General features: G+C 42.4%; 1 protein-coding gene across 1 annotated transcript in view; it reads right to left on the bottom strand.

Moving 5' to 3' along the window:
• gtpbp3 (GTP binding protein 3, mitochondrial) overlaps window positions 1–26192 on the bottom strand; it is a 43559-nt gene that overhangs the window by 14462 nt on the left and 2905 nt on the right. The window contains exons 2-9 of the mRNA XM_043699955.1: window positions 19678–19834; window positions 17230–17326; window positions 14087–14145; window positions 12149–12214; window positions 8880–8989; window positions 5680–5761; window positions 4424–4605; window positions 799–1027 (exon numbers count right to left, since the gene is read on the bottom strand). Coding sequence (XP_043555890.1) covers window positions 799–1027; window positions 4424–4605; window positions 5680–5761; window positions 8880–8989; window positions 12149–12214; window positions 14087–14145; window positions 17230–17326; window positions 19678–19834 — 982 coding nt within the window. The remainder of the gene's footprint in view (window positions 1–798; window positions 1028–4423; window positions 4606–5679; window positions 5762–8879; window positions 8990–12148; window positions 12215–14086; window positions 14146–17229; window positions 17327–19677; window positions 19835–26192) is intronic.

Here is a 26192-nt window from a genome sequence, read left to right as displayed (position 1 = left end):
CTGGGACATTGTCCGAAAGGTACGATCCCATGCGTATGACTATGTCAGCTGTTGTTTGACTAGTCTATGAGACAGATCTCTCAGTGCTGGTGCTGGCCCCCAGATGTTAACAAGGAGAGCTTTGCACGGTTGACAAGGCTGTTATTGCTGTTGTCTGTTCTGGTGCCTAGGTCAATGCTGGTTGGTCCATCCAGTTTCATTTCTTTCTTAAAACTTTGTAATGATTGATACAACTGAGTGGCTTGCTAGGCCATTTCAGAGGGTAGTTGAGAGTCAACCACACTGTTGTGGGTCTGGAGTCACATGTGGGTCAGATTAGGTGAGGATGGTAGATTTCCTTCCCTGAACGACATCAATGAGCCAGATGGATTTTTCTGACAATCCTACAGTGTTTTCACAATCTTCAGTAGAATCTTTATTTCCAGATATATTTTAGTGAATTCAAATTCCACCATCTGCCATGCCGAATTCAAACTCGGGTCCCCAGAACATTAGCTGAGTTTCTGGATTAACATTCCAGTGATTACAGCACTAGGCCATCAACTCTCTGTTTTGAAATTCCTTTCTTTACCTTCTCAACCATCTCTTCATTTTCAGGGATTCTGTGATGTTTCAGACGTGGCAAAGGACAATTGTGAAAACATTAGCCTATATTTTCTTTCTACAGAGATTGAGCCTATCATGCGTCTCCAGTATTTGCTGTTTGTGTTTCACATGCCCAATTCATTAAAAAGATTATTGACAGAATATAAGGCCCCGATATGAAATTACTTGAATTTCTTTCCCAGTAGCATTTACCTGTTGCAGTTTATAAACAGCTCCAACCCAAGGTTTGATCCTCCCTTCCTGACAGTATTGGACTGCAGACATGATGGACTTAGAGAAGGTTGGGAAATCTTCATGTTTGTATCTTCCCCAATTAACGCCCATGGCTGCCACGTTCTTCAGAAGCAGAAGATTGGCTGGCACAGACGGTATATTTCCACCAGCAAACCCGACAACCACGATTCTGCCTTCCCATGCTAAGCTGAGACAAGTAGATACACAAAACATGAGTCAAATGCCAAGTTCATCTAATCAAGACCATTAAAAAAAGAATAACATTCATATTGTGTTTCTCAAGGACATCCCAAAGCACCCTGCAGAAAATGAAGTGCTTTTGAAATATGGTCTCTTTCACAGTGTAAGAAATGCAACAGCTAGATTGCATTTCTACCAATAGCAACCTGCTAATTGGACAGATAAGCTATTGTAATCCTCTTTATTGCCCAAAGTATGTGGAAGATACCGCTTGCTTTTCTATAAAACAATGCCACAGGTCATTCACATTCATCTGAGGGGCAGAGGGAGCATCTCTTTACATGAAAAACATTGAAAATAGGGACAGGAGTAGGCCATTCGACCCTTCGTGCATACTCTGCTCTTCAACACGATCACGGATGAACGCCCTTTTTTAATAGTTCTTTCAAGGGATGCGGGCATCACTGGCAAGCCAACATCTGTATCAAATCCCTAACTGCCCTTGAACTGAGTAGCTTGCTCAGCCATTTCAGAGGCTGTTTAGAGTCAACCACATCACTGCAGATCTGGTGTCACATGTAAGTCAGACAAGGTAAGGATATCAGATTTCCTTCCCTGAAGGACATTAGTGATCTGGATGGGTTTTTACAACAATCTGGGGCACTTTTACTGAGACTGACTTCACATTCCAGATTTTTATTAATTGAATTTAACTGACACCAACTGCCATGGGGGAATTTGAACCCATGTCCTAAGAACATTAGTCCCGGTCTCTAGATTACTTGACAAGCGACATCAACACAATGCCATAGTCTCCCTGTGAGTGTCGAGGAGATTGGAAATACCTTAGCAGGTTGTGGAGTTGGAGGAGTTTACAGAAATAGGGATGGATTGAGCTATGGAAGTTTTTAAAAAACATTGATACTAATTTTAATAGTGAAGCATTACATAAATGGGAGTCAGAACAGGTTAAGAATCACAGGGATGATGGGTAAACAGGATTTGATGCAATTTCAAAATTGAAGGAGAAAGAGGAGGCCTGTGTATTGAACTAAATGCCTATTTTCTGTAGGCAGAATTTGGACTCCCTCACCCCAAGGAATAGACCTTGTCTATTCACCCTATCCATGCCCTTATGATTTTATAAACCTTGAGAAGGTCATCCCTCAGCCTCTGACACTTCAGGGAAAATAGCTCCAGCCTATTCAGCCTCTACCTATAGCTCAAAACCTCCAAACCTAGCAACATCCTTGTAAATCTTTTCTGAACCTTTTCAAGTTTCAGAAATCTAAAATTCAGTTATCTGAAATTACCAAGAAAGGAGATACTTGTCAAAGTGGAAGTGTAGTAGAGGATCAGCACACTAATTCTGGTATTTTAGTAAGAAAATACCTTCCATCTATGGCGACAGTTTAAATGCCATGTTTAGTCTATGTGCTGATCTGCTGTTTCTAGTTACTGAACAATTCCAATGACATAATCGATATTACAATATTATACGGATTGGCTTCATTTATTTCATTGGCAGATGGTCTTTCAAACACAAAGACTGATTAAATAAACCAGGAAAATATATTGCAGACTTGAGGACATGATAATACCCACCCAAAACTAGCTGTATAGAATAACAGATTATCTGAAATTACCAAGAAAGGAGGTACTTGTCAAAGTGGGAGTGTAGAAGAGGTTCAGCACACTAATTCTAGTCTCCCTGCTCTAGGGAGGATATTCTGAAACTTGAAAGGGTTCAGAAAAGATTTACAAGGATGTTGCCAGGGTTGGAGGGTTGCCAGGGTTGGAGGGTTTGAGCTATAGGGAGAGGCTGAATAGGCTGGAGCTATTTTCCCTGGAGTGTTAGAGGCTGAGGGATGACCTTCTCGAGGTTTATAAAATCATAAGGGCATGGATAGGGTAAATAGACAAGGTATTTTCCTTGCAGTGAGGGAGCTCAAAACTAGAGGGCATAGGATTAAGGTGAAAGGGCAAAGATTTAAATGGAACCTAAGGGGCAACTTTTTCACGCAGAGGGTGGTGCATGTATGGAATGAGCTGCCAGAGGAAATGGTAGAGACTGGTACAATTACAACATTTAAAAGGCATCTGGATAGGTATATGAATAGGAAAGGCTTGGAGGGAGATGGGCCAAATGCTGGCAAATGGAACTAGATTTATTTAGGATATCTGGAAGGCATGGATGAGTTGGACCGAAGAATCTGATTCTGTGCTGTACACATCTCTATGACTCTATAGTTCCTGGGATGGTGGGACTGTCCTGAGGAAAGATTGGGCAGACCAGGTCTGTTTTCTCTGGCATTTATTTGGATTGAGAGGTAAATTAGAGGTAATCATACTGAAACTGACAAAATTCCTAAAAGGTATGTTTCCCCTGGATGGGTAGGGAGACCCAGGAGACAGTCTCAAAATAAGGTGTTTGCCATATAGCAGGATGAAGAGGAACCTTCTCACTCAGAATCATTGGAATTCTCCATTCCAGAGAGATGTGAATGCTCAATAATTAAGTTCAAGACAGAAATCAATAGATCTTTAGTTACTAAAGATATCAAGGGATATGGAGATAGCACATATAAATGCTGTGAAGCAGTTGATCAGCTATAATCTACAATAGCAGAGCAGGCTAGAATGGTCTATTCCTACTAATTTATGTTGTATTGAAGTAGTGCCATCATGTTGAAAGTAATGCATTGTCTTCTAGTAGCAGTGCTTATCCTTCAAGTTCTTCTGCAATCTAGATAACAGATGCTTGCAATGGTACTGGACCATTTTATTATTTCACAAAATTTCCAAACAAAAACAGGGCCTGACAGTCTATACCAATCATAATGGTTTGCTTAAGCCTCCATATATTGAACATCATTTCACTCCATTCAGCATATTCTTCTGTTCTTTTACCCTTCCCCTTGTGAGATTCACGTTCTCACCACTCTCTGAACCTCCCAACTGAAAGCTTAGATCAATAGCATATTGTAGGCTGCTTTCAATTTAACGTTCATTGGGCTATGTATAATGCTAAAAGACCATAAATTCTGCACCCATGCATGCATGCTGCTGCTGATCCATCCCACAGTATGATCTTGCCAGTACTTCCTCAACCCAAACTAAATCCAGGGCAACAACGACAGATATAACCTGATCCCAGGCTATTTTGTATACTCCACTAACATTTAGCTGACTCGTTGAGGTTGGCACATGCATTGGCAGCCCAGTGGGGACTCCTGAATATTCAATCCCCTCAGACCTACTCCCTACTGACATCTGACAGATCGCTTCCTGTAGCTGTGACAGAGATCACAGTAGACTGCGGGAAAACCAGTGTTTCACTGTTACAACTTGCTACACTTGGTTGGATTTAACACTCAATCACACTCGACAGCAACGAAAATACCTGCTGAAGGCATCCTTGAATATATCTCCTCCAACAGCATCGAAGACCACGTTCACCCCTTTGTTTGCAGTCAGCCTTTTCACCTCTTCCTTCAAGTTCTTTGTAGTATAATTGATGCTTGCCACAGCACCCTTCTGCACTGCTAGTTCACACTTCTCATCTGTCCCAGCAGCTGCTATGACCTACAAAGAGAAAGCAGGACTTATTGTTGGTCATGTGCTCAATGCTGGGACAGCTCAGAAGCCAACTGTTAAACTTGGTCCATTGTACTCGTTTTTGATGAGACCACTAAAATTGTGGAAATTCAATCTGATTTATGAACAAGAAGAATTAGAACAAAGCCTAAACGCACAACCACCCGCCTATTTTTGAGAAAGAAGCACAAAATCGTGTTTGATTCAGGATACACAGAAAATGAATTCAGTTTGTGAATTACCAGTTGCATTTCTTATTTTCCCAAAGGATTTTCAGTAGCCAGAAGAGCAGGCGATGAAGTGAAATGGAAATGTCAAACTAGACCAAATGCTCTTATTTGACTGGCACATTGTCAGAACCCGGACAGCAACTGACCAGGTGCCAGTTACTCAGAGTAGTTGAAGAATCTTGCACTGATGCATTTAATGGGAAATCAGGCAAGCCCATAAGGGAGAAAGGAATAGTATGTAGATAGGGTAAGATGAAATAAACTGAATGAAGCTTTTCAGCAGTGTAAACACAAGCTATTACTGTGCTTTAAATTCTATGTAATAATTCACAGCATTTTTATCACATCTGCTGGGAACATGGCTTCACACAAATGACCAATGGGGAGAAAAGTGAATGGTGATAATTGCTGCTGTTGGAAGAATGACATGAGGGATTTCAGGAGATTTCTGTGCTCAACTTCAAATGATGCCTTGAGATTTGTAACGTCTGCCCAATTGATCAGGACAGGTACACTTCACTCAAAACACAACGCTTCCAGTATGCCTTTTCATGGAGCATTGATAGCGTGAGGCATCCAATCTTTCATTGCTCACCGTCTTCCTATATTCATATCAGGCTGACCTCTATTGAAAAGCACTAAACTGCCATGCTACTCAGCCATAATGTAACTTTGTTCTGAGCATCTTTAGCCCTGGGATGAGAACAATAGGTGTTTACACGCGCGTTTACTTTTCATATCCTCTTCTGTGAGGACAATGCCACTTTGGAAGATGGTAAACGCAAGGCAGGCCATTTATAGAAACACACGTGATAAACAAACAGTGTCATACCTTAGTGTTTAGAATATGGGATGCAAAATCCACAGCTGCAAGTCCAGCTGCACCAGCGGCTGCCGTAACAAGAACTGTCTCCCTGAAAAATACCAGCAGAAGCAAGGGGGAGCAAATGTGAAATTAGGGCAGGGTCGTTCAGCAATGAAATCAGCAAACAAATTATAAACAGTAAAGAATTTGTGTTTGTATGGGATCTAAAAAGAACTGGATTATCTGTCAAAGTCTAACATAGACATATGGGAAGATATCACAATAAATGTTATCAGTATTTCGTGAGAAGTAAGTTTCAGCAAGTATCTGAATTTAAGACAGTGATCACCCTGAACTCTCATTCCCAAACAGCCGAGATGTTGTGTGTATTGTGTCACTGTGTCATTGTGAGTTGGCTGATCACTAATTTTATCCATGCTCTACGTGTGGTGAGTGATCACAGACAGGGAATATGGAGGGGACACTCTAACCACTGTATTCTAAGAGGCACGTGATCGCCATCCAGTGACACTTGCTGAAAATTGCATGTGCGAGAACGTTAAGACTTCTTCCTTCCTCATCCCTGTCCCTTCCCAGTAATCCCAGTGGGGAAGGTGATGGCAGAATGGTAATGTTTGGAATCAAGAATCCCACGCTGATGTTCTGGAGATGTGGGTTCAAAATCCACCTTGGCAGATGGTGATTATTTGAATTCAACATAAAGAAGCCCTGAAATTAAAAGTTAGCCTAATAGTGATTATGCAACCATGACTGATTGTTGTAAAATCCCATCCGGTTCATTAATGCCTTTTAGTGAAGTAAATCTGCCAGCCTTACTTGGTATAGCCTGTGTGTGACTCCAGAACTACAGCAATGAAGTTCACTTTTAACTATCCTCCAGGGAATTAGGGATGGGCAATAAAGGCTGATCTGTCCAGCACCATGGACAAATAAAAAGTAATAATTTATCTCAATGCCAGTAAATGTGCTCACTCATGACCAACAATTGTTCACTGTGGTACGAGAGCAGAAACTATGCCCAGTGTTGCAGAAAAGATACCTAGACGTAGGGGTTAAGTTCTGGATTAGTGGTGCTGGAAAAGCACAGTTCAGGCAGCATCCAAGGAGCAGCAAAATCAACGTTTCGGGCAAAAGCCCTTCATCAGGAATCCTGAAGAAGGGCTTTTGCCTGAAACGTCGATTTCGCTGCTCCTTGGATGCTGCCTGAACTGCTGTGCTCTTCCAGCACCACTAATCCAAAATCTGGTTTCCAGCATCTGCAGTCATTGTTTTTACCTCGTAGGGGTTAAGTTAGAAGGACAAATTATGCAAATTAGGCCTGTTTTCTCTAGAATCACAGAATCCCTATAGTGTCAAAACAGGCTCTTGGCCCAAAAGGTCCACATCAACCCTCTGAAAAGTAACCCATTCCCCTACTATCCTTCCTTCACCCATGACTAATGCACCTAACCTACACATCCCTGAACACTATGGGCAATCTAGCATGGCCAATTCACCTAACCTGCACATTTTTGGATTATGAGAAGAAACCAGAGACCCGGTGGAAACTCACACAGACACGGGGAGAATGTGCAAACTCCACACAGACAGTCGCCTGAGGCTGGAATCGAACCTGAGTCCCTGGCGCTGTGAGGCAGCACAGCTAACCAGAGTCACCATGCCACCTGAATCAAAGTCTTCAAGATATTAACATAAAAAGGTAGGGTAGATAAAGATAAACTATTTCCACTGGTTAAGGATACTAGAATTAGGGGGCATTGTTTGAGAATTATGGTCAGACCATTCAGGAGAGATGTTAGATGTTTGGAATTCTCTTCCCACAAACAAAAATGGATGCTAGGTTAGTTGTTGACTTTACATCTGAGATAGATACATTTTTGTTAGATAAAGGCATTAAGGGGTATGTGCCAAAAGCAGGTACATGGAGTTAGGCCACAGATCAACCATAATCTCACTGAATGGCAGAACAGGCGCAAGGGCTGAATGGCCTACTCCTGTTCCGATGGTCCTATGTCCTATAAAAGAGAAAGGTAACAGAACTACATTGGAAAAGAGGCTGGACTCCAAGCATAACCTTCAGGAGAGGGAGAACATCATAGAAAAATACATCTGAGACAGTAGCAAGATTAATAGTTAATCTGGCGGGGAAATACACTACAATCTCACAGCGGGGTGGGTTTTTTTAATTTCACACAACACAAATTTTTAAAGATGGCAGGGCACGTTAACTCTTCATTGCTCTCTGAAATAGCCAAGCAAATTCTCCCTTTCAAGGGTAACAAGGGATAGGGAAATGCCATCTCAGCCACTGATGTCTACATCCCATGAATGAATAGTAAAAAATGCTGTTAAAAAAGCAAGAGAATTCCTGGATTTTATAGAAAAGGAGGCTCAAGAGTACAAAAGCAAAAAAAAAAGTGATATTAAACATCATTATAAATCAGTAGTTAGGCCTTGGCTGGATAGCATGTCTAATTCATGAAAGCACACTTCAGACGTTAGAGGGACATTAACGGGATAGGAGGATGTTAGAATGCAGGGATTCTCCAGAAAGGTGCCAGGGGCTGAAGGACTACAGTGTATGGGTGAGATCTGAGGATCTGGGGATATGCTCCTAAAAATTATTTAATAGAGGTATTCAAAAATCTACAGTAGACAAGGACCAGTAATCAGAGAAGACAGATTTAAGTTAATTGTCAAAAAATCTCATGGGGGATTGAGAAGATATTTTTTATTTTTCTGTGATAATTGTATATTATAGAAGCAGATTTAGTGGCAGCTTTCAAAGAGGATATATATTTGACAATGAAACATTTACAATGATATGACTGAAGAGCAAGAGAGCAAGCCTAAGGGATAGCACAATCATTAGATACCAAATATCCTCCTTGAAGCTGCAGTAATCCAAACGTTGCCTTGACGGATAAGACAAGAAGAAGAAAACTACAAAATACTGGGAACTGAAAAAGGATTTAGAAATGGTATACTTGACCCGTAGCCTCGTCTGTGCTTGAGAGGAGGAGAGATGGGCTGTTTGGGGTGCAGAGTTTTCTTCACAACTTGCAGCAAAGACAGATCAAAAGTAGAGACAGGCGAAAAAAAAACAACTATTGTGTTTTACAAGTGCTTTTCACCAGCAGCACAGTACATTGTCTGTTGACAATCACACAGAAGTTGCACTAAAACAAAATACAGTGGCATCTCACCCTGGCCTTGTCTTTGCTCGGTGCTGCAATGCCAGAATCACCGTGCCATATGAAACCGGTAAGGTAGCAGCCACCTCGTAGGGGACCTCCTCTCCAATGGGCCACAGCATCTGCAGGGATTTCAGGCAAGTCAGTTTGCACGTTAGTCATGTGTGTAACCGAGCAGGAGGCAATTGGGTGTACTGCCTCTTGCTCGGTTACACACCATATTCCATTTAGGCATTTCCTGATTTTCTCCCTCTCCGCTCTTGTATGATGCTAATTCTCTAGTGATTCATTCATCATCCTGCACTTGAAATGCTAACAGGCTATGCAACTGTTGAACTCAGTACCAGTTACCAGATTGTGTGGGGCTGCATGAGAAGCTGTACTAGTCATTTCCAACTGTGTATTTTGACATCTCTGTGGATCATCATTAGCAATTCTCAGAAGACTGAACAAACAGAGGTACCTGATGTCTTGAAACGGATAAAGGCGGATAAATCCCCAAGACCTGATCAGGTGTACCCGAGAAATAAATCCCCAAGACCTGATCAGGTGTACCCGAGAACTCTGTGGGAAGCTAGAGAAGTGATCACTTTCCTGAAGAAGGGCATGTGCCCGAAACGTCGAATCTCCTGTTCCCTGGATGCTGCCTGACCTGCTGTGCTGTTCCAGCAATAAAGTTTCAGAAGTGATCACTGGGCCTCTTGCTGAGATATTTGTATCATCGATAGTCACAGGTGAGGTGCCGGAAGACTGGAGGTTGGCAAACGTGGTGCCACTGTTTAAGAAGAGTGGTAAGGACAAGCCAGGGAACTATAGACCTGTGAGCCTGACCTTGGTGGTGGGCAATTTGTTGGAGGGAATCCTGAGGGAAAGGATGTACATGTATTTGGAAAGGAAAGGACTGATTAGAGATAGTCAACATGGCTTTGTGCGTGGGAAATCATGTCTCACAAACTTGACTGGGTTTTTTGAAGAAGTAACAAAGAAGATTGATGAGGGCAGAGCAGTACATGTGATCTATAGGGACTTCAGTAAGGCGTTGGACAAGGTTCCCCATGGGAGACTGATTAGCAAGGTTAGATCTCATAAGTGGCAGATGGAGTTTAATTCAGATAAATATGAGGTGCTGCATTTTGGGAAAGCAAATCTTAACAGGACTTATACACTTAATGGTAAGATCCTTGGGAGTGTTGCTGAACAAAGAGATCTTGGAGTGCAGGTTCATAGCTCCTTGAAGGTAGAGTCGTAGGTAGATAGGATAATGAAGAAGGCGTTTAGTATGCTTTCCTTTATTGGTCAGAGTATTGAGTACAGGAATTGGGAGGTCATGTTGCGGCTGCATAGGACATTGGTAAGGCCACTGTTGGAAGATTGCGTGCAATCCTGGTCTCCTTCCTATCGGAAAGATATGAAACTTGAAAGGGTTCAAAAAAGATTTACAAGGATGTTGCCAGGGTTGCAGGATTTAAGTTAAAGGGAGAGGCTGAACGGGCTGGGGCTGTTTTCCTTGGAGCGTCGTAGGTTGAGGGGTTACCTTATAGAGGTTTATAAAATCATGAGGGGCATGGATAGGGTAAATAGGCAAAGTCTTTTCCCTGGGGTTGGGGAGTCCAGAACTGGAGGGCATAGATTTAGGGTGAGAGGGAAAGATATAAAAGAGATCGAAGGGGCAACTTTTTCACACGGAGGGTGGTACGGGTATGGAATGAGCTGCCAGAGGATGTGGTGGAGGCTGGTACAATTGCAATATTTAAGAGCCTTTTGGATGGGTATATGAATAGTAAGGGTTTGGAGGGATATGGGCTGATTGCTGGCAAGTGGGACTAGATTGGGTTGGGATATTTGGTCGGCATGGACAGGTTGGACTGAAGGGTTTTTTTCCATGCTGTACATCTCTATGACTCTAAGTGGGATTACTTCTCCTGCATTGAGAGAAGGAGGGAGTCCCATCCCTTGGGGAGCAGCAGACTGAATAAACAACAAAGAGCTTATACTTATCCATGAGTTTTCACAATCACATGACACTCCAAAACCTTTCATAGCCAATTAAATACTTTTTGAAGCGTAGTCAGATGATGCCGTAATGTGCTTAGAAAATCATCTGTTTTTGGTTTCATTGGTAGAGAGCTAATTTTGCACATTTGGGCAATTCTCTGCTGTTCTTCAAATGGTGGCATGGAAAGTTTCACTCTGAGAAGATCAGCACTTAATGTGTTCACCAGGAAGGTGGTACCTCCTACAGCGGTGTACTCTCTCAGTCATGTACTGAAGTAGGAGGGCAGGCTTTTGCTGGAGTGGAACTTAAACCGATTAATATCAGAGTTCGGAATTTCTGAGTTAAGAGCATTAGACAGTCAGTCAAGGATCTAATATTATGTTTTGGAAAATCAAAAGTGCTCTGATAGGGTAAAGCATGCTCTGTGTATTAATGGAGATTAATGATAATGTGGATCACTGTTTCATATTATAAGTGCAATTAAACTTGGATCATTACTTTTAGTCTATAAGTGGTGATTTTGCTTGCCTTATTCTTATGACGTCTGAGATACAGTACCTAGAGAACATGGTGGGTGTTGTATATGCGACTAAACCAAGTCTGCGTCTCACTGTGTGATAGTTTTGGATGTTGGGATTTACAAGGTCTTTTTGATGAAGGAAAATTACTTCCTGGTGTAACTGGCAGAGGCTTTTGTGTTGAAGAAGTAGTTGTTTATTGCATGTTACACTGGTGTAATAAACATTTTTACACAGACTACAGGCAGGGCGGGGCGGTTAGACAGTAGGTCTCAATCCTTTGAGATCCTGAACTGTTCTTCCCAAAAAGTCCATTAGACATCTTTAAATTGGGTGGTACTTATGGCACACCTCAGTATTAAGCCTTTTATGTCCATGAGGGCAATCTTTTACCAAGAGGCAATTTATCACAATTTGCAGTTAATTATTAAACTAAGCTATATTTAACTCAACTCTAGACTTCAGTTTGTAGCAGTGTTAACTCTACAGGTTGTAACTGAAGTGAAAACATAACAAAGATGTTGAGTAGAAAACAAAACTCCCAGAGACACTGACTTAGTTTATGTCCTGATGGTCCCTGAGAAATGCAGGTTGTGTGGTACATGTACCATTTCCACTCCTAGAAATATTTAAATCATAAAACCAATATTCTTAATAAATCGTTCTTGTTCTACCACCCCATTCATCCACCAAAAGACATATTAAGTCACTAATTCCTGACAAAAGAACTTCAACGATAAGCCCTTTTGATGTGCAATACCACTTACCGTGTGGTCAACAACGCACTGTTCTGCCATTGCCCCAAAGTAACTCACACCAATCACACGGTCTCCCTGAACAGAAATGTGATATGTTAGGAGAACTTGTGCTGCATACTGTTCAGAAACTGTTATATGGCATGCCAGCACTCCAATACACAGAGTACTGGAGAATAGTTTACAGGTGAGGAATACAATTCCAATCTAATTAGCCAGATATATCTAGGCAGATATTTCTCTTCAATATATGTTTACTCAGACTGAATATTTTCGAAATGTTATAATCAAATTACTGGTGTGGTGTTGCTGTGACAAACCATCTCTGTTTAAAAATGTAATTAATAGTAATACTGGATAAAGTATTACTTATCAAACATGAAGTGAGAAATAATAGAGACATCATTATGCCCAATCTAGTTAGAAAAAGCATCACAAATGACAAGTTTATGAAAATTCATATGTACAAAAGATTTAGAAGCAGAAATAGGTCAATTGGTCCTTTGAGCCTGTTCCATGAATTGGGGGTAAAATATGGGACGCTCCAGTCAGAACTGCTCTGCTCTCCCGTTCCATTTCTTTTTTTTCTCTCCTCTTTATAGCCTATTGTCTATCCCCCCCAACCTGCAAACATTTGAGTAGTCTGCCTTACCTGGAGAGTGGAGTTGAGGGAGACGGGTTGCAGCCGGAGCTCAGGCAGAAGCAGAGAGCGCGGGGGCTGAGTCCTGTGGTGGCAGGCGGTGAGCAGGGGCAAGACCCAATGCAGTGAGAGCAGGCTGATGCCTGCAGTGGTGGGGGGACAGGCACAGGCTGGAGCCAGAGCAGCGGCCAAGCGAGTCCTGGGCAGAGGCCGGCATGTGGAGGCAACAATGCCTTGTGTTCTGGGGCCGATAGGCACAAACTCATGTTGGAAGGGGTCTGGAACCTAAGTATTTTATGGTCACCTTCTATTATCATTCTGGACTTTTTAAATTCTGTTCCTATGCTAACCTTTATTTTTACTCTGTAACAACACTTAAAGTATCTGTATCTAGTTACTCTGTACCTAAGATGGCACCATGAGGCAACATTACACTCATTTGACTGCACATCACAATAAAGGCCATTCTATCCTATTCTGGATGATCTGGTTGTGGTTTCAACTCCACTTTCCAGTCTGACCCCTCTCAGAGGACCCCTCTCAGAGATCCCCTCTCAGAGATCTCCCCTCCTCAACTTTTCTTCTTCACTCTTGAAGGCACTGACTCTCACTTGGGAATAGTTCCACAGATTAGATTCGATTCCCTACAGTATGGAAACAGGCCCTTTGGCCCAACAAGTCCATACCGACCCTCCAAAGAGTAACCCATCCAGACCCATTCCCCATATTCACCCCTATGGGCAATTTAGCTTGACCAATTCACCTGACCTGCACATCGGAGGAAATCGGAGCACCAGGAGGAAACCCATGCAGACACGGGGAGAATGTGCAAACTCCACACAGACAGTTACCCAAGGCAGGAATCGAACTTGGGACCTTGGCGCTGTGAGGCAGCACTGCTAACCGCTGAGCCACAGTGCTGCCCATCTAATAGGGTTAATAGATACTATTAGCCCTCTAGCAATCCATTCAATTGCCCATTCTTAATGTGATGTTATCTGTTAGATGTGGAGGGTACTGCATCTAAGATCAAGACCTGTTTATAAGAACTTTCAAAAATGCACATTGTCCATCAGGGATCTAATGGATTGTGTTTGGAAACAGGAGCGCCAGATGATTCCACCCACCCTCAGCCACTTCTCACCCTAGTCTGGGGCCACTGACAAAATGTAGACTCTAAGAACTGAATAAGGGCCAGGAAACAAATGTTGAACCTCGTACCAGTTCAGTACCAACCACACAGAGCACACAATGCCAGCAAATACCACTAGAGAAATGCAAAGCCTCAGAATAGACCATTAAACACTCACCTTGCGAATTGCTGTGACATTAGGACCAACCTCCAGCACAGATCCTGTAAACTCCAGTCCTGTTTAAAAAAAAACCTGTTTTTGTCTGGTGAAGCAACTAATCCTGAGAGTTCGATTTTATCCGCTAATCACAGCAGTGTTGACTTACATGTTTTGATTGCCTGTCTTTCAAACACGCGACGAAAATGGGATTGGATAATTACAGCCTATCCACTAAAGCAAAAAAAATCTATAACTCTGCCAACATCCTCAATCAAATTATCTAACAGATCTTGAATGAGACTGAGGGCATCTCCCCCAGAAGAGAGAAGATCTTTCAATGTGTTCAGCTCCCCGTGAATTAAGTGTTTCTTAATATTTGTCCTAAACTTTCAACAATTTGTCCCACTCCTCCTTGTCCTACTATCCCAAAAGATTTTGAAGAGGCTCTCCAGATTAAATTTCTGAATATTGTGCACAAGTCCTTTCCCTTTTATTTACCTCCTTTCAAAATTAAAACAGCTTAATTTTTCTAGGACCTCTCCTGCCAGGGGGTTAAATCTGGCCTCCCTATTCACTCCCAAAGACCTTTCCACTTCCGACTCTGTCAGCTGGATGGAAGGGGAAGAAACTAAACACCAACATCATTCCACCATATTTATTCCGTGCCATGGCTAAAGGGAAGAGGAGCAGATCGGAGACCCACGAGTCCAAACTTCCCACACTAGGTGAGCAGCCAACTTCTGAGAAGCAGCCGAAAGCAGCCAAGCCGAAAAGAATAAAAAGGAACAGAGTCCAGATCCCTTCACCTAATGTTGACAGTCATTTTGGCATCAAGGTGGATCTTGAGGTGGCTTCTGTGGCGTCTTCAGCAGCAAAGTGGTCTGACCCGAAATTCCAATGACCCACAATTCGACGGCTTCGATATTGGCTTTCTGCAGCCGTGGAAAATGTGGTTTCTGACTTTTCTGTGACTTTGGGAATCCATGAGCCATGAACTGAACAAAGATGGACTCTGTCTTAATTGATTCCTGTTATTTATATAGGTACCAGAGTATGGTGACTTAAACACTTTTCACTGTATTTTTTTGTAAAAATGCAAGCGACAATAAATTACTAATCTCCTATACTATTCCATTTTTTCCATCCAAGTCATGGTCTTTCCAGAACCCTTCCCCATATACGAAGTCTCCCCATCTGGCTCTACCTTCTAGTGTTTTCCCGAACCCAGACGATCATGGTGACGATGTAGCTATCGCCAAACTACAAATTCAACTGGCCCCTCACTCTACTGAGCAAATCTTTAATTTGCTCAGTGCCTCTCAGCACTCATTTAAAATCCTGGTTCTCTACTGCTCACTCAAATACCATGCCAAATCTCTCAGAGGTATCATCATTGCTCCCTTCTTTGGACTTCCCATCTTTACTGACTTTACCTTTCGTCTTAATTCATTATACATTTTTTAAAAAGACTTCATTTACTCCATGTCAGCCACAGCTCAGTTGGAAACATGCTCTCGTCTCGAAGTTACAAGGTTTTGGGTTCAAGTCCCGTTCCAAGCCTTGACTGGTAAATGATTGAAGGACTGTTGCATTGTCAGAAGCACTGTCTTTAAGATGAGATATTAAACTGAAGTCCATCTGCACTCTGTGGTTTCATAGATTATTCAGGTCATAATAGGTTGCTGTTAATTGGATCTTGCTGTGTACATATTGGCTGTCATGTTTCCTACATTAGAACTGTGACATTGGATTGTGAGAGTCCTCGATGGTGGTGAATGGGTCTGTTAAAATGCAAAAAATGTACTTATTCTCATTTGGTCTTCATTACGAATCACAGATAAGGCTGTATCTGATCACTTCCTGGTTTAATTCTCTACTCTCAACCCATCACCCTCCCCAACCTCATTACCCCTGAACCTTATTATATCTCTCCCAACCCCATTACCCCCAATCCCATTGCACCCCTCCCAACCTCCTTATTCCTCAACCCCACTATATTCAATGTAATCCCTTTACCCTCCAATCCCCTTAAATCCTATCTGATTCCTTTACCCACAACCTCATTGCACCCTTCCCAACACCATTACCCTCCCCAACCCCATTAGGCTCCTCCCACACTTGGCAAACATTTTCTACCAATCATCTAGACCTACATTTTCTAAATCCCACCTACTTCCATTAGGATTTCCATTCATCCCAATATTTCTACAATTCATCCTCTGGTCATCTCCACTTTTGTCATCCTCATCCCCATTAAAATAATTTATCTCCCTCATCCTGATCATTGTCCCAAAATGTAGCCCTTATCTTTGCTCCCTTCCATCAAAGGACACAAACATAAGATATCTTTAGAGAGGGAAAATTTTCAAATCCCTGTAAGGCCAAAACCCTCCCTATCTCTGTACTGACTTGTAGCCTTCAAATGTAGACATTTGCACTCCTCCAATTCTGACCTCTTGAGTGTGCCTTACATTGGTCATTATTCCACTGGTGGCCATGACTTCAGTTGTCTATATCCTAAGCTCTGGAACTGCAAACAGTAGAGACATTGTGGCAAAGTGGGACTGTCACTCGTCTAGGAATCCAGGGGCCCAGGCAAATGCTCTGGGACACTGGTTCAAATCCCAGCTGGTGGAAATTAAATTCAACAAAGAAATCAGAAACTGAAAGCTGGTCTCATTAATCATCAATTGTTGTAAAAACCCATCTGGTTCATTAATGTCTTTTCTTAAGAGAAGGGAATCTGTTGTCCTAACCTGGTCTGGTCAACACTCCACTCCAGATTAACAATAAAGTGGTTGACTTTTAACTGACCTTGAAATGGCCTAGCGAGTTCTTCAGTGCAACTGGGGTTGACAGCTACATGCACATGAAATTTACCTTCAAATATTCTCCCCAAATTCTCTTTCTTTTTCTACCACAGTCTTCTCTTTTAAGACACTTGAAGTGTTGTTTTCTTTTTCAAATTCATGCAGGCCAGAAACTGCTGAGTAAATTTCAAGCATATCCCTGCCACAAACTTCACACGGGCTTATGTTTGCTTCAAATGGGCAGGCTCAAGGTGCACCCAAGTGCACACCAAATGGTATTAAACTTCTGAACTCCAGATCCAAACAAGAAGGTAACATCTGTTATTATTATGAGACCAAGGCTGGCTTTACCTGGAGTGAAGGGAATCGGAGGTTGCTCTTGATACAGTCCCCGGCATACCAGAAAATCAGCAAAGTTCACACCGCAGTAATGAACATCCACACGCACCTAATGTCAAAAAGCAAGGCATTTTCAGTCAAAAAGAATCAACATTGATGTACAAGGGTGTAAAGATCTGAAATGTTTAATACCGAGGAATGTCTGAAACAACGATCTTGTATGCCTAAATCTTCCTGGCAATATCGTTTATGAAGTCAGATCTTACAAATGTGATTATTGATCTAGCTTGCTTGAAAAAGTCTTCCAATTTTACAGTATAGTGGAGCAGCTACTTTATGTCATACCTGGAGGGTTTTTCTACATTTTTTGGGTGAAAGTTATGGATTCCTGTTTTCTGTAGGTGAAGTGGAGAATTCCCACCTCTTCTGCTGCTTCTCTGGATGAATCCCACAACTAATGGATGAATAAACAATTCCCACTTTCCTAATGGCTCGACTGAATGAATCCCACAACTAATGTGTTCATAACCATTCCCGTTTTAATCATAACTGTTTCTGGCTAATTCCTGCTGTCTTCAGCTCCAATACTAATTCATTCCCTTCCCCCGCCCTTTTTATTAGATTAGATTACTTACAGTGTGGAAACAGGCCCCTCGGCCCAACAAGTCCACACTGACCCACCGAAGTGCAACCCACCCAGACCCATTCCCCTACATTTACCCCTTCACCTAACACCACGGGCAACATAGCATGGCCAATTCACCTAACCTGCACATTTTTGGACTGTGGGAGGAAACCGGAGCACCCGGAGGAAACCCACGCAGACACGGGGAGAATGTGCAAACTCCACACAGTCAGTCGCCTGAGGTGGGAATTGAACCCAAGTCTCTGGCGCTGAGAGGCAGCAGTGCTAACCACTCTTTTTCAATAGCTTTCTCAGATTATCCTATAATTTGTAGTTATTCACATGAGCAGTATACCCTGCACTAAATTGTAAGGAGCTGCCCGAGTTTACCCTGAAGGTTGTAGTTTTTTTAAATTTTATTTGTATGATCTTAGTAAAGTCTCACAACTTACTCTTTCTATTCCACCTTCTCTGCATAGCTTTCAAGCCAATTATTGCTTTAATTCCGACTTTGTGATCTTCCTGGGTCTGCAATCACTTTTCGAATTGCTCCAATGGCCATTGATTTTCCATTACGGTACCCATACCTTCTGATGCACGTTTACTGTGACAACAATGATTAATCTGAGCTGAGTGTACCTCTAACTTTCCCAGTCCACAACTCTGTGCCAATTTTTTTAAAGGTTTCCCTTGTCCACCAGGGACTTTAACTTTACCCACAGAGCTTGAAACACCTGTTCACTCTCTAGCTGAACCTCTATTCGGAACTGCTCCTACAGATCAGTGGCACCCAATGCCATCTGTATCTGCATTTTCCTTCTGAAAATAGTTCCTAACTCTCATGCTGCAGTGCATCTCTAACAGGGTCTGAAGTGCTTTTACCATTATTCACTATACACTGTTGAATCTTGCCACTAATTGATCCTTTGTTGGGTTCTTAAATATTCTGCTCTTTCTGATGCTGTCTGCATGAGCAGAGTTTGAAGTTATCTTGAAACCTCCATTGCTACAAGCACACTACAGCTAAATTGAAACCTTACCACTGTTCAGCATGTTGGATGATGCCATCTGCACTCTTGCTCACCATGAAGTCAGTTTAATGCCCCCATCGTCTTATATAGTTGGATCCAGACGACCTGCTTAGTTTATTGTGGTAGAGGAAAACTACCTGGACATGTAACAAGAGGCTCTTCGCTTAAACAAAATATAGTTTATTGCTTTTTGGGAACTATGTACAAGTTAAATTGTATGATAAGATATTGTTACAAGGGCTAGGAATTCCACAAGATCCTAAGCTGTTCTCCCACCAAGTCCGTATGATGTCATCGTAGTGGAAGGGGTTTAACAAACCGCTCAGTCTTAACTCTTTCAGTCACTGACACTCTTACACACCTCCAATGAATTATACAGCATTATCAAGCCATTTGTCTCAGTTAGTGTCTCTGTATCTCCTGTTCATATCATGCATCTCGGCACATCTACATTACCACATAGTGCCTCCAGTCCTACATAACATCAGGCCAACATGTCTCCACCAACACCAGCACTCCCGACCCCTCAACCTCATGTCAAGTACCATTAACTGGTCTCTAACAACCACTTGATTCGACAGTCTCAGTAAGCAGTTCTCTCAGATCAGTCAAAATATTATAACAAATAAATCAGGTATGAAGCAGCTGTCATGTTATTTTGTTTCATTAATCAGGTTAATTCTGCAGCCTAGCTCATGGGCAATAAATGACAAATCTCATTTATGACAACGTCTGAATTTACATCAGACTGACGGCTAACAACTATTTAAAGTACTTTGCATTTATCTGACCAAAGCAACTTACTTCAGCGGATTTGAGTGGAAGTAAAGACAGCTTCTGGATCACCAATGGTTTCTTCAGCTCAGTGCACACTGCTGCTTGGTACGAAAGGCCAGAGTCTTTGGCACTGCTCATATAAGTTGCTGCCAGTCCAGTTATTTTCCTTGCTAAACAATTCCTCCTATACAAAAGAGCTAAGCATTACATTCAATCTAGCACAGAAACCATGAATATGAAACTAAACCCATTAGCAATGTCAGCCCCACTAACTCAAGTAGCATTTTACTACAGGAGGACAATTAGGGTTCCAATGATGAAACCAGGTGTGTACAAGCAGAAACAATCTCATTTGACAAAAAAGATCAAAACACATCATAGTGTCCATTTTTCAATCCTATCCATCCACTGCTGCTGTTTTCTTTCAGGGCCAATACTCAGCCAGAGGCCGCGGCTGAGGCTAACGCAAAGATAAAATATTGTCACTTCACACGTGATATGTTTTGGGATCCAAAAACAAGTGGAGCTTTCAAGACTGAGATAGATTGGTTTTTGTTCATAAATTTGGAAGTTTTTTATCTAATAGGTAAAGGAAAGGCAGGTCAACTCCAATCTCTGGAGGTATTTCCTGTGTCCTGGATTATTATAAGTGCAAGAAATGTCATCAACTGCAGCAGCTCATGCTTCAGGTTTTGTCACTGCAGCACATTTGTCAGGTTAAGAACTTTTGTAGAAAGCGTATGTATAGTGGTGGTCATCCTGCAGTTTCAGAGAGAGGGACTGGGTGTTCCCAGAAGAAATATACAAGCAGTGCGGGAGTACTCTGAGGGCACTTCACTATACAAACAGTATCCAGTCCTGTCATTGAAGGTGGTCATGCTTCACATGGACATTGCAGGCAGAAGCCTGTCCAGGACAACTATGCTGCCTCAGCTCTAACGACTCAAAAGTCATAAGAAATCTGATTGTTAGAGATACAGACTGGCATTTCTGTGGCCATGGACATGAATTCAGGATGGTATGTTGCCTCCCTAGTACTGTCATGAACACAGAGTACCACTGGGTGGGTTGGTGGTAGGGTGGGAGGAGCGCAGGAGAAATGGGTTATGGCCCACATTGATACCGATAATGTTGGTGGAGACAGGGATGTGATCCTGCAGTCAGAAACTAGGAAGCTAGCTAGGAAATTAGCAAGCAGAGTTAAAAGTAGTAATTTCTGGATTACTTAGTGTAAGAGGATAAAGCAGATGAATACATGGCTAGAGAGATAGTGAAGGGACTTTCAAGTCAGTTCTGAGGAGACCTGTACACGCAGGATGGATTGCACCTACACAGCTCCAGCTCAGATTTCCTTGCAGGGTGTTTTGCGAGTGCTATTTAAGAAGGATTTAAACTAACTTAGCAATGATATGGGAAACAGGGAATAGTGTTACTGAGGAACAATAAGGTACAAGGTATTATAGAATAGGAAATAGCAAGGTATAACCCAGTGCATGTATGTGTACGCATGATCTGGATATCTGCAATATGGCTTATAAATGTGACTTATGGCCACCCTGTCACTTTAGGAGGCAAATGTGTCTCAATTTATATTGTCATCCAAAAGCCAAATCCTTCAACTGTGCAGCACTCCCTTAAGACTGCACTCCCTTAAGACAGGAGTGTTAGCCAGTGACCCCAAGGTCCATGCAGAGTTAACTTATTTGAGCTGGGATGAGATAATCGAACCAAGAAGCCACAGGGGGAAAGGAGAGAAAATCAAACAGGGTTCATGCTCCTGATTGCCTTCAATAAACAAAAATGATATGTGTGGTTTAGATGACAGGTGTGCACAGATTCAGGCTGGTCAGTGATCACCCTTGGCACTCAATAACTTTCTGGCACACCATGGTTTTTGTCAAGGTTTGTCCTGAGCAAATCCACGACACAGGACTCTGTGCTCTACAGACCTTTTCCTGGGATGCACACCAGGACTGCACCTGGAGAACCATCAATTCGATGAAATACGCTTTTTGGTCTGCCTGAAAACTTGACCTTCCAGTGCAAAGAGTTGACCTCAATCCAGTGTTGCAGACAGGCTTGTAGTCTTTACAAGTTCCAGGACTACATGCTGAGGGACGCACTAAAGCTTGGAGCAGCTATTGCCTCAGTCAAACAAGATCTAAGTTCTTTCTGCTAAAGTATAACGAGAGTATGTTCAGTTGTCAGACACTCTGTGTCTCCAAATGAACAGAGCGTGTAGGGCCATTCTTAAAAAAATCAGGAAGGCAAAGAGGGAATATGAGATAGTATTGGCAGATAAGGTTAAGGATAATCCAAAGGGATTCTACAAATACACTAAGATCAAAGAAAATTTACAGCCCAGGAACAGGCCCTTCGGCTCTCCAAGCCTGAGCCGATCCAAATGTACTGTCTAAAACTGTCAGTCAATTGCTAAGCATTTGCATCCCTCTGCTCCCCACCTACTCATGCATCTGTCCAGACGCATCTTAAATAAATCTAGCGTGCCTGCCTCTACCACCTCTGCTGGCAACACATTCCAAATGTCCACCACCCTCTATGTGAAGTACTTGCCGCGTGTATCCCCCTTAAACTTTCCACCTCTCACCTTGAAAGCATGACCTCAAATTATGGAATCCTTCACCCTGGGAAAAAGCTTGTGTCTATCCACCCTGTCTGTACCCTTCATGATTTTGTAAACTTCAATCAGGTTCCCCCCTCAATCTCCTTTTTTCTAGTGAAAACAAACCTAGCCTACTCAACCTCTCTTCATAGCTAGCATCTTCCATACCAGGCAACATCCTCGTAAACTTTCTCTGCACCCTCTCCAAAGCGTCCAAATCTTTTTGGTAATGTGGCGACCAGAAGTGTACACAGTATTCCAAATGCAGCCGAACCAATGTCTTGTACAATTTTAACATGACTTGCCAGCTTTTATACTCAATACCTCGCCCAATGAAGGCAAGCATACTATATGCCTTCTTGACCATTCTATCCACCTGCGCAGCAACCTTCAGGGTACAATGGATCTGCACTCCCAGATCTCTCTGCCCATCAACTTTTCCCAAGGCTCTTCCATTCATTGTATAATTCAATCTAGAATTAGACTTGCCGAAATGCATCGCCTCACATTTGTCTGGATTGAAAGCCATCTGCCACTTTTCCGCCCAACTCTCCAGTCTATCTATGTCCTCCTGTATTCTCTGACAGTCCCTTATGCTTTCTGCTACTGCACAAATCTTTGTGTCATCTGCAAGCTTGCTGATCATACCAACAGTGCCCTCTTCTAGATCATTTATGTATATCACAAACAAAAGTGGTCCCAATACTGACCCCTGTGGAACACCACTGGTCACCTTTCTCCATTTCGAGAAACTCCCTTCAACTACTACTCTCTGTCTCCTGTTGCTCAACCAGTTTCTTTATCCACCTAGCTAGAACGCCCTGCACACCATGTGACTTCACTTTCTCCATTCGTCTACAATGGGGAATCTTATCAAACACCTTACTAAAGTCCATGTATACGACATCAACAGCCCTTCCTTCATCTAACAACTTGGTCACTTCCTCGAAGAACTCTATTAAGTTGGTAAGGCACGAACTCCCCCACACAAAACCATGTTGTCTATCACTGATAAGCTCATTCTTTTCTAAATATAAATAGATCCTATTTCTCAGTACTCTCTCCAGCAACTTCCCCACCACCTATGTCAGGCTCACTGGTCGGTAGTTACCCGGAATATCCCTACTACCCTTCTTGTACAGGGTGACAACATGAGCAACCTTCCAGTCCTCCGGCACCTCACCTGTATTTAAGGATGCCACAAAGATATCTGTCAGGGCCCCAGCTATTTCCTCTCTCGCCGCCCTCAGCAACCTGGAATAAATCCCATCCGGTCCTGGGGATTTGTCCACTTTAATAATCTCTAGCAAACCCAACACATCTTTCCTACTTATGCCAACGTGATCCAGACTAATCAAACTGCTATCTCAAATCTCAAAATTCAGCATGTTCCTCTCCTCAGTGAACACTGATGCAAAGTAATCATTGAGAATCTCGCCCATTCTTTCAGATTCGGCACACAGCCTTCCTTCATCATCTTTTAATGAATCAATCCTTTCTCTAGTTACCCACTTACTTCTTATATAAGAATAAAACGCTTTGGGATTTTCCTTAATTCTGCTTGCTAAAGCTATTTCATTATCCCTTTTAGCTGGATTGATTCCTTGTTTAAGACTTGTCCTGCTCTTCCGATATCCCTCCAGGGCCTGTTCTGTTCTTAGCTGCCGACACCTTATGTACGCTTCCCTTTACCTCTTGGCTGGTCAGACAATTTCTCCTGTCATCCACGGTTCATGAATCTTGCCCTTCATATCCTTTGCCTTCAACACGACATGCCTATCCTGTACTACCATTAACCTATCTTTGAAAGCCTCCCACATCTCAAATGTGGACTTCCCTTCAAATAGTTGTGTCCAATCCATATTTCCCAGCTCCTGCCTAATTTTGACATAGTTGGCCTTGGCCCAGTTTAGTATTCTTCCCTTAGAACCATTCTCTTCTTTATCTACGAGTATTCAAAACCTACAGAATTCTGGTCATTGTTCCCAAAGAAATCCCCCATCGCAACTTCTACTACTTGTCCTGGCTCGTTCCCCAGTACCAGGTCCAATATGGCCCTTTCCCTCATCGGACTATTGACACACTGCTCTAGAAAACTCTCCTGGACGCTTCGTACAAATTCTACTCCATCCAGACCTCTGACGCTAAGTGTATCCTAGTCACTTATCAGCAAAAGGATAGCGAGAGAGAGGGTAGGGCCTCTTAAAGAACAAGGAGATCATCTTTGTATTGAACCCCAGCAAATGGAAGAGATACTAAATTAATATTTTTACTGTGGAAAAAGAAATGGAGTCCAGATAATGCAGAGAAATAAACTTCGATGTTTTAAAAACAGTTCATATTACAGAAGAAGTAGTTTGGGAGGACTTAAAGAATGTAAATAAAGGTGGATAAATCTCCAGGATGTAATCTGATATGGGAACATTAGAACATTGTGGGAGGTAAGTGAGGCAATTAGAAGAACCCTTGCAGAAATATTTGCATCATCTATAACTATGGGCAAGGTGCCTGATGACTTGAGGGTAGCTAATATTAAACCTTTGTTTAAGGGAGATTGTAACGAGAAACCTGGGAACTATAGACCTTGAGTCTGACTTTGGTTGTGGGTAAATTGTTGGAGGTGATTATAAAAGATAGAATTTATGGACATTTAGAGGAGCAAAAATTGCTTAGGGTTTTATGCAAGGAAAATCATGTCTCAAAAACTTGACTGAGATTTTTTGAGGAAGTTACCAAAAAGATTGATGATAGTGATGCAGTAGAAGTTGTTTATTTAGATTTTAGTAAAGTCTTTGGCAAGGTTTCACATAGTAGACTAATGTGTAAAATTAGGTCACACGAGATCCAAGGTAAGATTGCCAATTGGATACATAATTGGCTTAATGGCAGGCTGTTTTTGGACTGGAGGCCTGTGACCAGCAATGTTCCACAGGCATCGGTTCTGGGTCCTCTTTTGTTTGCCGTTTATATGAATGATTTGGATGAGAATACGGAAAGCATGGTTAGTAAGTTTGTGGATGACATCAAAATTGGTGGCACTGTGGACGGTGAACAAGATTACAAAGGGACCTTGATCAAATGGGTCAATGGGTTGAAAAATGGCAGATGGAGTTCAATCTGGATAAATGCATGGTGTTGCATTTTGGTACAACAAACAAGGGTAAGAATCATAGAGATGTACAGCACGGAAACAGACCCTTCAGTCCAACCTGTCCATGCCGACCAGATATCCCAACCCAGTCTAGTCCCACCTGCCAGCACCCAGCTCATATCCTTCCAAACCCTTCCTATTCATATAACCTCACAATGCCTCTCAAATGCCTCTTAAATGCTGCAATTGTACCAGCCTCCACTACTTCCTCTGGCAGTTCATTCCATACACGTACCACCCTGTGTGTGAAAAAGTTGCCCCTTAGGTCTCTTTTATATCTTTCCCCTCTCAGCTTAAACCTATGCCCTCTAGTTCTGGACTCCCCAACCCTAGTGAAAAAATTTTGTCTATTTATCCTATCTATGCCCTTCAGGTGTGCATGCTGGAATGGATAGAGATAGAGGAAGCTGATGTGCTGAAAATTTTGTCAAACATTAAGATTGACAAGTCGCCAAGCCCGGGCCAGATTTGTCCTCGGCTGCTTTGGGAAACGAGAAATGCAATTGTTTCACCACTTGCGAAGATCTTTGCATCCTCGCTCTCCACTGGAGTCGTACCTGAGGATTGGAGAGAGGCAAATGTAATTCCTCTCTTCAGGAAAGGAAATAGGGAAATCCCCGGCAATTACAGACCAGTTAGTCTCACGTCTGTCGTCTGCAAGGTGTTAGAAAGGATTCTGAGGGATAGGATTTATGACCATCTGGAAGAGCATGGCTTGATTAAATGCAATTAACACGGCTTTGTGAGGGGCAGGTCATGCCTCACAAA

The sequence above is a fragment of the Chiloscyllium plagiosum genome, chromosome 11, assembly GCF_004010195.1.
Source record: "Chiloscyllium plagiosum isolate BGI_BamShark_2017 chromosome 11, ASM401019v2, whole genome shotgun sequence".
NCBI lineage: Eukaryota > Metazoa > Chordata > Chondrichthyes > Orectolobiformes > Hemiscylliidae > Chiloscyllium > Chiloscyllium plagiosum.
The sequence above is the reverse complement of the archived record's forward strand: the minus strand, read 5'-3'. Positions and strand labels throughout refer to the sequence as shown.